Source organism: Lepidochelys kempii, chromosome 2, assembly GCF_965140285.1.
Source record: "Lepidochelys kempii isolate rLepKem1 chromosome 2, rLepKem1.hap1, whole genome shotgun sequence".
In the NCBI taxonomy this organism is placed as follows: Eukaryota; Metazoa; Chordata; order Testudines; family Cheloniidae; genus Lepidochelys; species Lepidochelys kempii.
Genome location: NC_136381.1, coordinates 234,608,225 through 234,624,089, shown reverse-complemented (window position 1 = coordinate 234,624,089; position 15,865 = coordinate 234,608,225). Strand labels below are relative to the sequence as shown.

Here is a 15,865-nt window from a genome sequence, read left to right as displayed (position 1 = left end):
TGGGGTAGTGGTGGCGCCCCCCCCTAGCATTGTATGCAGCTCAGCATAGAAGCGGTATGTCTGGGGCTCTGTCCCGGAACATCCTTTTGATTCTTTGGTTTTCTGGTATGCTTGTCTGAGCTCCTTAAGTTTCACACGGCACTGTGTTGCATCTCTGATGTAGCCTCTGTCCCTCATGGCCTCTGAGATTTTTTGAAATGTTTTGGCATTTCATCTTTTGGAACATAGTTCTGATAGCACGGATTCCTCTCCCCATACAGCGATCAGATCCAGTACCTCCCGTTCGGTCCATGCTGGAGCTCTTTTTTGATTCTGGGACTGCATGGTCACCTGTGCTGATGAGCTCGCATGGCCAAACAGGAAATGAGATTCAAAAGTTCCCGGGGCTTTTCCTATACACCTGGCCAGTGCATCCAAGTTCAGAGTGCTGTCCAGAGCGGTCACAATGGTACACTGTGGGAGAGCTCTCGGAAGCCAATACCTTTGAATTGCATCCACACTAACCCTAATTCGAAACGGCGATGTCAATTTCAGCGCTAATCCCCAGCGCTACAGAAATCGGTTTTAAGAGCCCTTTATGACGAAAAATGGCTTCGTTGTGTCGACGGGTGCAGGGTTAATTCAGATTTAACGCTGCTAAATCCAACATAAACTCGTAGTGTAGACCAGGCCTCAGTACCTGGAAGCAAAATTCAGCCTTTGTGTGTAACCCTTCTGCCAGGCCAAGTTGATAGCAGCAAGGGCCGGGTTCAATACACAGGGGTTCCCTCTCATTAAAGCAAATGCAAAACTGGCTCGAGCCCCCACCCAGTGACCTGGGAAAATCTTACACACCCCCTGGGCGCCTCAAGGAGGCAATACTTCCCCTCTCGCAAGCACAGAGTCTTGGTGTAGTAGAGAATCTTTAATAACATGAGGCAAACAACATCAGCATTAAATTGGGGAAACACCACAACTAGTGTTCATTAACCAAACCATGAACACTGACCCACCCCAGAAAATTTGGGCCACATCCTTTCCCTCAGGCTCTTGAGTCCCAGAACCCAAACGTCTCTTGAGTCCAGCAATCCACAAACCGCCCAAAGTCCAAAAAAAGTCCAGCCCCGGAGTTCAAAAGTTCACCTGCAGAGTGTTACTCCCCAATCTGGCTAAAATGTGCCTGGGTGTGGGGGAAAGAGGTAAGGGGCACCTTACGTGTCCTGAAGCTGACTGCCCCACAGGGCTCTGCTCCGCTCCACCACGACCGGCTCCGCTCTGCACAGCTCACCGTCTCACGACCGGCTCCGCTCAGCTCGCCGTCTCACGAACACACCGCTGTCTCACGACCGGCTCCAGACAGCTCGCCGTCTCACGAACACACCGCTGTCTCACGACCGGCTCCGCTCAGCTCGCCGTCTCACGAACACACCGCTGTCTCACGACCGGCTCCGCTCAGCTCGCCGTCTCACGAACACACTGCTGTCTCACGACCGGCTCCGCTCAGCTCGCCGTCTCACGAACACACTGCTGTCTCACGACCGGCTCCACTGCACACTAGAACTTCCGGCTCCCCCCCTACTTGACACAGTGCTCAGTGATTTCAGCTCTCAGTGATTTCAGCTCATAGTAGTGGGAGCCTTAGTGCTGGTGCACTATAAGGCTGAAGTGAATTCAGCACAATACCTGTAACAAAACTCTTAATAGACCCAAAATTAGCTCTGACATTCCACAGTGGAGAGAGACAGAGGTGCAATTGGTGCTTCAGGCCCTCACAAAAGGGGCCTACACCACCAGGCACTAATACCTGTCTCAAGTCTCTCTCAATTCACAGAGTTTTGGAACCCATGTCCCTTGCCTAGTGAGTGCTACTCAGTTGATGGTGAGTCCTCCATCATAACAAAAAGGCCAAGTACAGTTCCAAGCACAGTTCCCATAATCAGGGTACTAACAATTTATTCTTCCCGCCCCAATAACAGAGACACTGGGGATCCCACAGCAGCCAAAGTGACGATTTGGGCAGTTATGGCCTCATTCTAGGCGGGGTGGTTGTGCCTATGCAAATGAGATCAGCCCCTGAAGTTCTTTTCCACAACTTGCCACACCTCACCACCAGATGTCAGGGTGGAGCCCACCCTGTCTCTGCTTACATCTGTAATCTGTGCAAATCCATTCTTTACAGATGACTTGTGACCACTAAAATGAGATGGAAAATGGTCAGCGTGCTGATGGGGAAAGCCTTGTGCTGAATCTCACCAATTGTGCAATAAAGGATTTTTGAAATTTTATGGTGTGTGAAAGAGGAGTTTCTCTGTTTCTACCACAGAGTCTGCTATGTTTTATCAGCAGATTTGACCTAAGCAGCATACTACCTGACCAATCCAGGCTGGTTTTGCACAGTGTCTGGTACAAGTGACAACCACTGAAGAAATTGCAAGTGTCTTTGCAGAGAAAAATCAAACATATTCAGACTGAACTGCCTGCTTTCTGGGTGCAGGATGATATCTAGTAGGTACAAACGTCTCAGGTTAAATTTAGGCCTGTGATGCTCACTGAGGTACTAGAAGTACTGGGAATTCTTCAAGCCACAACCTGTGCTTCAGACCTATGTCCTTCCTGCCTGCTGAACACCAGGGAAGAACTGGATACATTGTTGATTGAGATGATCAATGCCTCCCTTAGGAAAGGCAGGTTGCTGGCTTTTATATGGAAAGCTGTTGTCAACCATTACTTGTTAATGGCACTTGAGCTGACAAGCTGTCCAACTACTGTCCAGTAATCTTCCATTTTTTGTAAAAATTATCATGAAGGTCACAGAAAGACAGCTCTCTGAGTAATTAGACACTTCATATTGCCCTGGCCTTTACCAATCTGTGCACAGACTTTCAATATTGTTGACCATGAGTTGTTGTTCCCTCGCCTGTTGTTCACTCACCTAGCAGGAGTAAACACAGCTGCTCTTCAGTAGCTTCATTCCCACGTATCAGGGAGGTTCAAGGTGTTAACTGTGGGAAATTGTTTTTCTGCCCCATTGATTTTCTGATGGGGAATTCTTGCCCCACTTTCCTCTTCAATGTGGATATATTAGGAGATTTAAGGAGGTTTGCCTACAGTATTGTATACTGATGACACTCAGTTTAATGTGCCTGATCCAAAGCCTATTTGGTCAATGGAAGTATTTTCATTGACTTCAATGGGCTTTGGATAAGGCCTTATATGTCTATTTCATCTGACCCAGTCAGTACTATCAACTTCCTTACCACGCATTTGGCTGAGAATGGGACAAAGATGAGGGCTAACTGGCTGATGCTCAGTCCAAGTAAGACAGAAGCAATTCTGCTGGTAATACGGGACATGTAGTAGGAAGATATAACAAAAACAATATCTGCCCTTCATTCATTGCCAGAATTTGAAGTCTGGGATTACTGCAGCTGCTATTAGAAGAATATATACCTGAAGTGATCAGAACAGTATTTTTCATCTATGTCCATCAGGCAATTGAAGCCATTTAAATGCAACCTTATTGCTGTGATCTGTACCATTGTCCCTTTGAGATTAAATTTACCCTGGTACACTCTATGTGGGGTTACACCTTAAATCAACCTGGAACTGCAGCTCACGCAGAATGTTGTATCTCATTGGTTAGGTGGAGTTTCTCATCAGAAGCACATTACAGTAGTGTTCCATGTGAGAGGCAATGGCTGCCTGTTGGTTTCTGGGTGGAGTTTTAGGGTTTGGTTTTCATCATTTGGTTTGTAGTTGGGGTGGGTATTTTTCCCTTCCTAGGTCTGGGGAGACTGTTACATTTATTTTGTTGGTATTTGCTTGATTGTATTTTATGTATGACAAAGGCACTCAGAACCCTGGATAGGCACTTTTTTTGTACACATCTCAATATATAAAAATCCTGTTGACCCCAATGGGATTGCACTTCCTCACATCTAGGCTAAATTTGGCCCATAGTGTTAATCTCAATTGTATATGGCCTTTACATGGTGGCCCCTAAATTTTGTTGCTATAAGTTCACCTTTAACGTTAAACATAGTTTTGTTAAGTTCCATCATAGTAACAATACTGAGAATGCTTCCGTAAATTCAGGCAGGCAGGCCCCATTTCAAGCTATTTTCTTCTAGTATAGTTGACATGTAGAATCTATAACTTTCCTTCTGAAATAAATGTCACATCGTGAAACTAATTTAATTTTAAGAAATGCACAATTAACTTTGGTATAAAATCAAAAATATACAAACAACAGCTTTGTTAGCATCTTCATCCAAACCATGCCCGCTAAGCCCTGATACTACTTCTACTCACCCTAGCTTGCAAAGTTCAACTGCTGTTAGTTCATCGCTTGCACAAACCATAACAGCCCAACAGGCATTTCTTCTGACTTCATCATTCTTAGAATGTAGCAGTTTAACGAGTGGTTCAAGTCCACCTGCATTTCTTAACTAAAAACAAATATAAAAACATTACTCATGTAGAGTTACATTCAACCCACTGAGGAAGGTCTGTGCAAACCCCTCTGAAACTCTCAAGTCCTGAAGAGAAGCTATGCAGGTGGATGGAACGGACTGGCAGAATGTCCACATACAAGCTTTCTGCATCTATTGCACACTCCAAATAGAAAAAGAAGCTTAAGGGTGGGCTGGAAAAATACACATACCCATTCTATTGGCGGTGTCTTTGTCAACTATTAGATTACATTCTAAAAATTGTACAGAATGTACATCCCAAGGTTGCCATGGAGAGTTGTAAAACATTCTCAGAGTTCTGATGCATCCTGGCAACTAATTTACATCACAATATATATGAATTTGTGTTGCCTTGTACGTATGCCATAGTCTCATTAACACCCTTTCTCCTGGGGTGCTCCAGTACTTTTTCCAAATACTCATGGAAATATCTGTCATTCCAATTTTCAGGGGTAAATATGTTCTCAGTATGTAGATACGGATAAATGGATAAGCCCATGCCCCATATTTCCTGACCTGACCAGCTGTCTTGACCCTTGAGAAGGTTTTCTATTTATGGGGTGTGTATGTGCAAGAAGAGTCAAAACACAGCCATTGATAAATAAGTAGACACAGGTTCACTTACTGGGTTCCATTGACCAAAGGATTAATGATCTTCTCCATGAATTATGTTTACAAGAGTCATGTCCAACTCTCCTAATAGAGGGTTAATCACTGTGCCACAAGGGCCTGAAGGCGGATAGTAAAAGAACAATAAGGGAAGCTTCTGAGCTTCAAAAAGGTCCTTTTGCGGGGATAAATTAATTTTAAATGTTTCTGAAGTTTCATAGGGCGTGAAAGCTCACTGAAATAATTGGAGCTTCACCAGAGATGAACTTGGCCCATTCCGTTTATATATATCTACAGCAATGAAATGAAGATTACAGAGGGTCCTCTATATTTCAGTTTTTCCGAGTGCTCATGCCAAACTGAACTAAGTTTATCTAACTATTATTTAACTAAGTGGATGTATTGTTTCTTGACTTTAGCAAAGCTTTTGACACGGTCTCCCACAGTATTGTTGTCAGCAAGTTAAAGAAGTACGGGCTGGATGAATGCACTATAAGGTGGGTAGAAAGTTGGCTAGATTGTTGGGCTCAACGGGTAGTGATCAATGGCTCCATGTCTAGTTGGCAGCCGGTGTCAAGTGGAGTGCCCCAGGGGTCGGTCCTGGGGCCGGTTTTGTTCAATATCTTCATAAATGATCTGGAGGATGGTGTGGATTGCACTCTCAGCAAATTTGCGGATGATACTAAACTAGGAGGAGTGGTAGATACGCTGGAGGGCAGGGATAGGATACAGAGGGACCTAGACAAATTGGAGGATTGGGCCAAAAGAAATCTGATGAGGTTCAATAAGGATAAGTGCAGGGTCCTGCACTTAGGACGGAAGAACCCAATGCACAGCTACAGACTAGGGACCGAATGGCTAGGCAGCAGTTCTGTGGAAAAGGACCTACGGGTTACAGTGGACGAGAAGCTGGATATGAGTCAGCAGTGTGCCCTTGTTGCCAAGAAGGCCAATGGCATTTTGGGATGTATAAGTAGGGGCATAGCGAGCAGATCGAGGGACGTGATCGTCCCCCTCTATTCAACATTGGTGAGGCCTCATCTGGAGTACTGTGTCCAGTTTTGGGCCCCACACTACAAGAAGGATGTGGATAAATTGGAAAGAGTCCAGCGAAGGGCAACAAAAATGATTAGGGGTCTGGAACACATGACTTATGAGGAGAGGCTGAGGGAACTGGGATTGTTTAGTCTGCAGAAGAGAAGAATGAGGGGGGATTTGATAGCTGCTTTCAACTACCTGAGAGGTGGTTCCAGAGAGGATGGTTCTAGACTATTCTCAGTGGTAGAAGAGGACAGGACAAGGAGTAATGGTCTCAAGTTGCAGTGGGGGAGGTTTAGGTTGGATATTAGGAAAAACTTTTTCACTAGGAGGGTGGTGAAACAGTGGAATGCGTTGCCTAGGGAGGTGGTGGAATCTCCTGCCTTAGAAGTTTTTAAGGTCAGGCTTGACAAAGCCCTGACTGGGATGATTTAATTGGGGATTGGTCCTGCTTTTGAGCAGGGGGTTGGACTAGATGACCTCCTGGGGTCCCTTCCAACCCTGATATTCTATGATTCTATGATTGTATCTGAATGAGAATTTATCTATTAAGGAGACACAAGTTGATTTACTCTATATAAAATAAAGGATTTTTTTCAGACACACATATTAAATTGTATTGGTCCCAGAGTCAGCAAAACACAAACATCAGTTTTATTTTAAAAAAGTAAATATAATAAATATCCACAGAGCAGATACAAGGTAACGTAAGACTTACCTCAGTTCTTGCATCAGCGTCACAACCAAGGGCAGCCACAGTGAGTGCTGCTTTGCTTTGTACCAGGCTGTTGGTAGACTGTAGTGGTTCTACAATTGCATTCATAACACCACGACTCTGGATGCTGAAACGTAATGGCTCTTGCGTGGCCATATTTGTTAGTACTGTAGCTGCATTAGCAACAGTCCCATCTCTCTTAGCACTCAGGACGTTTATTAATGGCTCGATTCCTTCAGCTTCAGCAACAGCACTAGTTAAATTGGGGTGGGGGAAAATCTCTATTACTTTAAAGCCAAATATATATTTTTTAAACTTAAGGTATTTACAAACCAAATCAATATTTTAGCTCAAAAAGTACGTGAATAAAATGTTAGAAAACACAACAGTGATTGTTTGTACAACTCTGAATTACAGTATATAAATGCACCTAACCTGAAAAATACTCTGATACCAGTAATACATTTCATTCATTGGGTGGAGTTGAGGAAGGCACAGCATGAACAGATGACAAAGAGCCAGACACTCCTGAGTTCTCATGACAGCTCAGACATGGATTCCTTCTGAGGCCTAGAGCAAAAGACTTATGGCCTGATTTTTAAAGATGCTGAACATCTGCAACTCCATTTCCAGTCAAGAAGATCTGCAGATGCTCAGCACCTCTGAAAAATCAAGTCCTTAACACTCTAGCTCTGTAAAATGTGGACTATAGTGCATAAAGCGATAACTGATATATTTTTTCTGGTAGACTTCCCTGGATGGCATTAAGCCAACACAGCAGCCCTCTTCCATCCCCTCTCAGTGCTCATTGTATGTTGGGGGCAGGTGGGAAACATGGTCAAAACAGGCTGAGCTCCAGAAATCTCTGGCAGGTGAAGGGACCCTTGGGAGGCCATTGCAGCGGAGACATACTTTAAAATGTAGCAGCTCAAAACTACATTGTGAGCCAACTCAATCATCATCTGCCCCAGGGGTGGGGGAACTGAGAGGGAATGGAAGAGGGCTGCTGTGCTGGCTTTATGCCACCCAGGGAATCCCTGATACTGAGACATCTTAGGGTGTAGCACACAGAAAAAGTGATAACCACTGAACCATGGAACAGGTGAACATGGTTGATCCATGTGCAGATTGAGAGCACCTGATTGTGCTCTCTCTTACACCAATTTTACACTAATGTAACCCTGTGGATGTCAATGGCATTGCTCCTGATTGATACTAGCATAAATGAGATCAGAATCAGGCACTAAGAGGGTAAAAGCAGCAGAAGAATCATCCAGACTTGAAAAATTTGTTGTTAATCATAAGTCTGCAATGGAAAGAAGGTTGGAAATACTAGAAAAACAGGTGAACACTCAGAATATTGACTTGTAGGATTCCTAAATAACTTTGAGCCTGAAGCCCAAGTTGTAAAAGAACTATCTAATCTTCTAGGAAGCCATGTCTAACAAAAGGACCTATGCGCTAACCATAAAATAAGGACAATATAGGGAATGCCATCATTATCATTTCCCTGTCTAACATCTGGGAGAAAAAAAATCCTGAAAGCAGCAGCTGACTTTACCTATAAAGGTTCTAAAATCCTGATTTTTCCTGATCCAAGCCCTCAAAAGAGAAGTTGGATTGGATGGGACGGAAATGCTGTGATTCCCAGCAAAGCTCTGAGTTGCTCATGTTGAAAATGTGTACATTTTCTGGGCTGCCAACTCACCATAGCGCCTTTTGGGAAAAATGTGTCTACTTCCCTAAGTGTCCTAGACAAAAAAAAAGAGGATTGATAGGACTATATCTTACTTCCTTCAAATACGTTTGGATGGTTATTCTTTCTATAGCTTCAGGTTTATTCCCCTTGTTCCCTGGGATCCCCACCCCCAGCTAAACTGTGGATGGATTTCTAATTTCTCCTGTCCTAATGTGCATTCTCCTTTTTTCTTATTGTTAATATCAATGTTACTGGTTCTTGCAGTAGTACACAGTAGTAGAAATCACTGTAAGACTTGAATTCTTTTTCTTATAAGTTTGTATATGCTGTTTGATCAAATGACTTCAGGCATATGCCCAATTTACTATTTTTTCTTAGTAATTTTACATTGGGATGATCTGTTTGTTAAACAAAAGTTGGCAATGCTGTTAACACAGGAAATATGCAGATGGCAATCTGAATTTTCCTTGTGCTTTCTTATTTTTAGATCTTTACTGCAGTACATATTCTTTCAAAACTGTCAACTCCCTATTACAGGATCTTATCTACATTGCTACTGCAACAGAAAAGTTTACAGGTTTCAGAGTAGCAGCCGTGTTAGTCTGTATTCGCAAAAAGAAAAGGAGTACTTGTGGCACCTTAGAGACTAACAAATTTATTTGAGCATAAGTTTTCGTGCATCCAATGAAGTGAGCTGTAGCTCACGAAGCTTATGCTCAGATAAATTTGTTAGTCTCTAAAGTGCCACAAGTACTCCTTTATTTTTTGAGAAAAGTTTACAGTTTTTTATTAGCTTCGGTAACTTGCTGTCAACATATTAATAACAGAAATCTGGATGTGCTACTCTCCTTTTAACCATAACAAGAATCCGGTGAATGGATCTTGTCAAAAATCCATACCAATCTCTCAGGTAGCTCTCCTAAATGTAAAAAAAAATAAAAAGACAGATTTACTTGAAAATTCTCAGCAATTCCTTCTGTACTCAAAGAGTAAGTGCTATAAATTTGGACAAGATACCGCTGTATTCTGCATACATAATGAAAAGGTTTGCTATTAGTTCAAAACTTAAACCAAACTTAACAATAAAACCATAGGCTACACTTCCATAATGAGAACAGGTTTTCCAAGATGCATGGAGGGAAGAAACACAATGCTTTGTGTGGATCAGATGAAAATCTGATTCGTACTATTGGCATCCTGATGGTGCAAAAGAAAGGATATGTCTACACAGTATTTTGGAGTACGTGAGAGCAAGCCTCCTATCCCGGCTTGACAGACTCAGGCTAGCAAGGCTCACACTTGTGCTCTAAAAATAGTTCTGTAGATAGAGCTTTGAAGTTGTGGCTTGGGCTGGAGCTCAGGCTCCAAAGCCTATAGAGTTGGGTGGGGCGGATCAAGTGATGATCACTTGTACCTAAATTACCATTAATTTTTATTTGATTAAAATGAAACCAAATCTGTAATCAGTTCTTTATCTGTTAGGACAAGGGTGTTATCTAACAAATTAGTTCATTATTTAATTATTTGTATTACCACAGGACCTGGGAGCCCTACTCATGGACCAGGACCCCATTATGCTGGGTGCTGTAGAAATACAGAACAAAAAGACAGTCCACGACCCAAACAGCTTACAATCTAGACTCAAGGACTTTTTGCCTGGATTTCTCAATAGCCTGTTTCTTCTGTTATCTCTTCGGATATGTCTGAACAGCATTTTGGAGTGAGCGGGAGCAAGCCTCACACCTGGGTCAACAAATTTGGGCTAGCAGGGCTCGCACTAGTGCTCTAAAAATAGCTATATAGACAGTACTTTGAAGTTGCGATTCGACCTGGAGCTGTGAGGAAGAATCATTTAAGAACACCTTTCTAAGCCCTGGTCTACACTATGGGGTTAGGTCGAATTTAGCCACATTACGTCGATTTTAAAATGAATGCGTCTACACAACCAACCCCGTTCCGTCGACCTAAAGGGCTCTTCAAATCGACTTCTGTACTCCTCCCCGGCAAGGGGAGTAGTGCTAAAAATCGACCTTGCTGGGACAAATTTGGGGTAGTGCAGACGCAATTCGACGCAATTCGGTATTGGCTTCCGGGAGCTATCCCAGAGTGCTCCAACGTGACCGCTCTGGACAGCACTTTGAACACCAATGCACTACCCAGGTACACAGTAAAAGCCTTCTATGATCAGCCGCATGGCATACTAGGCGGGGACCCTACCACTACCCCACCACTGTCTGCAGACACCTGCAAGGGGGGAATCTCACACAACAGGGAGGAGGATTTTGCAGATGAGGAAGAGGAGGAGGAGAAGAATGCGCAGCAGGCAAGTGGTGAATCTGTTCTCCCCGGCAGCCAGGACCTTTTCACCACCCTGGAGCCAATACCCTCCCAAGGTGGGATCCCCGACCCTGAAGCCGGAGGATCTCTGGTGAATGCACATTTGTAATGACAGAACAGGGTTTAAAAGCAATAGTGTTTAATGTTTGATTTTCCCTGAAGAATTGGGATGCATTCATGGCCAGGTACAGCTACTGGAAAAGTCTGTTAATGTGTCTGGGGATGAAGCAGGAATCCTCCAGGGACATCTCCATGAAGCTCTCCTGGAGGTACTCTGAAAGCCTTTGCAGAAGGTTTCTGGGGAGGGTTGTCTTATTTCGTCCTCCATGCTAGGACACTTTACCATGCCAAGCCAGTAGCAAGTAGTCTGGAATTATTGCAGCACAAAGCATGGCAGCGAATGGTCCTGGGTTTTGGTCACATTCAAGCAACATTCGGTCTTTATCTTTCTGTGTCAGGAGAGTGATATCATTCATGGTCACCTGGTTGAAATAGGGGAATTTTTGTAAGGGAACAGTAAAAGGACCCCGTTCATGCTGGGTTGTTTGCACTTGGCTAAAAGGGATCATCCCAGACAATAGCCACGTGGCGGGGGGAGAGGTGAAGGGATCATCCCAGAGAATAGCCATGCGGTGGGGTAGGGGGAGGTGTGTGCTGCACATCCACCCGAAAACCGCAGCCCCTGTGGTGAAACCCAACTGGCATTGCTTGCTATGGGAAAGAATGGCGCTGCAGTTTGAAACCATTCCCACATGTTATGAAGGCGGAAGAAGCCAACCCCGCGTACCAAAAGGCTTACCATGGCTGCCTGGAAACTGAATTCTGTTGCCCAGCAGTGTGTGATGTGTCACCACCCTGGCAGGCGCTCGATATAAAAGGCAAAATGCGACCTTGTACCTAAAGCACATGTGCTGTGTGCTGTGAATTGCATGATTCACTGTGAAAGAGTCTGTTCTCAGAAATGTATCCTCTTAAATTTTACTCTCCCTTTTTATCTCCCCCCAGGTGCAGATGTTTCTATGCTCCCCCTATCATCTCCATCCCTGAGGTTATTGCAGATTAGAAGGCGAAAAAAACGCACTTGCCATGACATGTTTTCTGAGCTCACGCAGTACTCCCGCACTGATAGGGCACAGCTTAATGCATGGAGGCATTCAGTGGCAGAGGCCAGGAAAGCATTAAGTGAGTGCAAAGAGAAGAGGCAGGAGGCGATGCTGAGGCTAATGGGGGAGCAAACGGACATGATGAAGCATCTGTTGGAGCTGCAGGAAAGCCAACAAGAGCACAGACCCCTACTGCATCTGTTGTATAACTGCCTGCCCTCCTCCCCACGTTCCATATCCTCCTCACCCAGATGCCCAAGAACACAGGGGGAGGCTCCGGGCACCCAGAAACTCCACTCCACAGGATGGCCCAAGCAACAAAAGGATGTCATTCAAATGGTTTTGATTTGTAGAATGGCTACAATAAGCAATGTGGCCTTGTCTTTCCCTTCTCCTGCACCCCACCCCAACTGATAACTTGTCAGTTATCTCACTTCTTTTTTTAATTAATAAAGAAAAAATGCATGGTTTCAAAACAATAGTTACTTTATTTCCTTTGCCAGCTGTGATCGAAGGTGGGAGGGTGGCTGGCTTACAGGGAATTAAAATCAACAAAGAGGGCGGGTTTGCAGCAAGGAGAAACACACACAGCTGTCACACCATAGCCTGGCCAGTCATGAAACTGGTTTTCAAAGCCTCTCTGATGCGCAGCACACCTAGCTGTGCTCTTCTAATGTTTGGCTGCTCAAAATCGGCCGCTAGGAGATTTACCTAAACCTCCCACCCCTCCATAAACATCTCCCCCTTACTCTCAGAGATATTATGGAGCACACAGCAAGCAGCAATAACAATGGGATTGTTGGTTGTGCTGAGGTCTAATCTAGTCAGCAAACAGCACCAGCGAGCTTTTAAACATCCAAAGGCACATTCTACCACCATTCTGCACTTGCTCAGCCTATAGTTGAACAGCTCCTGACTACTGTCCAGGGTTCCTATCTGTGTACGGCTTCATGAGCCATGGGAGCAAGGAGTAGGCTGGGTCCCCAAGGATAACTATTGGCATTTCAACTTCCCCAACAGTAATTTTCTGGTCTGGGAAGTAAGTTCCTTCCTGCAGCTGTTCAAACAGACCAGAGTTTCTGAAGATGCACGGGTCATGCACCGTTCCCGGCCATCCCACGCTGATGTTGGTGAAACGTCCCTTGTGATCCACCAGTGCTTGCATCACCATTGAGACGTACCCCATGCGGTTTACGTACTGGTTGGCAAAGTGGTCCGGTGCCAAGATAGGGATATGTGTTCCGTCTATCGCCCCACCACAGTTAGGGAACCCCATTGCAGCAAAGCCATCCAGTATGATCTGCACATTTCCCAGAGTCACTACCCTTGATAGCAGAATGTCACATGCATCTGACTAAGTGGGTATTAACCCACGAAAGCTCATGCTCCAATATGTCTGTTAGTCTATAAGGTGCCACAGGACTCTCTGCTGCTTTTACAGATCCAGACTAACAAGGCTACCCCTCTGATACTTGATGAGTAATTGCATTGGCTACTTGGATCACAGCAGTCCCCACAGTAGACTTGCCCATTCCAAATTGATTCCTGAGTGACCGGTAGCAGTCAGGCGTTGCAAGCTTCCACAGGGCTATCACCACTCACTTCTCAACTGCCAGGGCAGCTCTCATCTTGGTATTCCTGTGCTTCATGGAGGGGGAAAGCAACTCACAAAGTTCAAGGAAAGTGGCCTTACGCATGCGAAAGTTTTGCAGCCATTGTGAATCATCCCTACCTGCAACACTATGCAGTCCCACCAGCCTGTGCTTGTTTGCCGGGCCCAGAATCGGCATTCCACTGTATCAACCAGCCCCACTACTGCCATGATGTCCCAATTGCCACAGTCCATGCTTTCAGGAATGTCTGTGTCCATGTCCTCATCACAATCGTCCTCGTGCTGGCATCTCTTCACCCGGTTCTGTACATACTCCAGGATAATGTGTGAGGTGTTTACAATGCTCACCACAGCAGCGGTGAGCTGAGCCGGCTCCATGCTTGCCGTGGTATGGTGTCTGCATGGGTAACCCAGGAAAAAAGGCGTGAAACGATTGTCTTCCGTTGCTTTCACGGAGGGAGGAAGGGAGTGAGAGGCGAATAACGCCATGTACCCAAAACCACCCTTGACAATGTTTTTGCCCCATCAGGTATTGGGAGCTTAACCCAGACTTCCAATGGGCAGCAGAGACTGCAGGAACTGTGGGATAGCTACCCAGAGTGCACTGCTCTGTAAGTCGATGCTAGCCACAGTATTGAGGCCACAAACTAGAACAATATAAAATTAACATGGCAAGCACGAAATGAAAAACTGGCTAAATGACAGATTAAAAACTGGCTAAATTACAGGTCTCATAATGTAATTGTAAATGGGGAACTGTCATCAAGTGGGTGTGTTTTCAGTGGGATCCTGCAGGGACTGGTTCTTGGCCTTATGCTATTTAACATTTTTATCAATGACCTGGAAGAAAACATAAAATCATCACTGATAACATTTTCACATGACATAAAAATCGGGGGAGTGGTAAATAATGAAGAGGACAAGTCACTGATTTAGAGCGATCAGGATCGCTTGGTAAAAAGGACACAAGCAAACAATATGTATTTTAATACAGTTAAATGTAAATGTATAAATCTAGAAACAAAGAACGTAGGCCACACTTACAGAATGGGGGACTCTATCCTGGGAAGCAGTGACTCCGAAGAAGATGTAGGGGTTGTGGTGGATAGTCAGCTGAACATGAGCTCCCAATGCTATACTGTGGCTAAAGAACTAATGAAATTCTGGGATGCATAAACAGGGACTCTTGAGTAGGAGTAGAATGGTTATTTTACCTCTGCATTTGGCATTGGTGCGATTGCTGCTGGAATATTGTGTCCAGTTCTGGTGCCCACAATCAAGAAGGATGTTGATAAATTGGAGAGGGTTCAGAGAAAAGCCACAAGAATGGTTAAAGGATTAGAAAACATGCCCTATAGTGACAGGCTCAATGAGCTCAATCTATTTAGCTTAACAAAGAGAAGTTAAGGGGTGACTTGAATAGTCTACAAGTATCTACCTGGGGAACAAATATTTAATAATGGGCTTTTCAATCTTGCAGAGAAAAGTATAGCACGGTCCAATGGCTGGAGGCTGAAGCTAAAGAAATTTAACCTGGAAATAAGTTGTAAATTTTTGACCGTGAGAATCAGCAAGGGTTGTGGTGGATTCTTCATCAATGACAATTTTTAAATCAAAATTGGATGTTTTCCTAAAAGATATGCTCTAGGAATTATATCAGGGAAGTTCTATGGTCTGTGTTATTCATGAGGTCAGACTAGATTATCATAATGGTCCCTTCTGGTCTTAGAATCTATGAATCACCACGGGCTAGGAAAGGCACGAAATACAGAGCTATGAATCCTTTACACTTATTTTGAGAATAAGTGAATTAAGTGAATGCACAGGAGTTCTCCAAGCTTGAGGCTGGACAGTTCCTGGTGAGTATGTGTGAAAGGAAGGGTCCAAGGAGATGTTCTCCTTTCCTTGCCCTGAAGGGAAGGGTCAGGGACAATTGCAGCCCCAAGCATGACTGAGCAACTGCAATGCAACACATATCTCCCCAAACAGGACAGCAAGGAGGTGGCCTCATAGCCCTGCCTCCTGTGTCCAGGCCACCTTGCAGAGAAGGCCCAGAACAATGGGGCAAGTAGGTAGCACTGTTCAAAAGTATGGGTGGAGACTGTGCTTGCCCCTTGTGCACTGTAAGCTTGGAGACAAATTGTGTCTCACAAAATCTGTCCCTGAACTACATCTAGGGGGCGAAGCTCCACATCACTGGTTACACAGGGCACTCATGAGATAAATTATAAAATAATTTTATTTTGTGCCACTTCCACCACTACCCTACATCTATTCTATTCTTTTCATAGGTTCTTATGC

At 44.5% G+C, this 15,865-nt stretch overlaps 1 protein-coding gene across 5 annotated transcripts in view; it reads right to left on the bottom strand.

The window, feature by feature from the left end:
* The window catches only part of ARMC3 (armadillo repeat containing 3), a 113,153-nt gene that overhangs the window by 30,860 nt on the left and 66,428 nt on the right, over positions 1-15,865 (bottom strand). For all 5 annotated transcript variants that reach the window (XM_073334229.1, XM_073334230.1, XM_073334228.1 and 2 more), the window contains 2 exons: positions 6,817-7,066; positions 4,291-4,427 (listed from right to left, as the gene is read on the bottom strand). In XM_073334229.1, the coding sequence (XP_073190330.1) occupies positions 4,291-4,427; positions 6,817-7,066 (387 nt within the window). The remainder of the gene's footprint in view (positions 1-4,290; positions 4,428-6,816; positions 7,067-15,865) is intronic.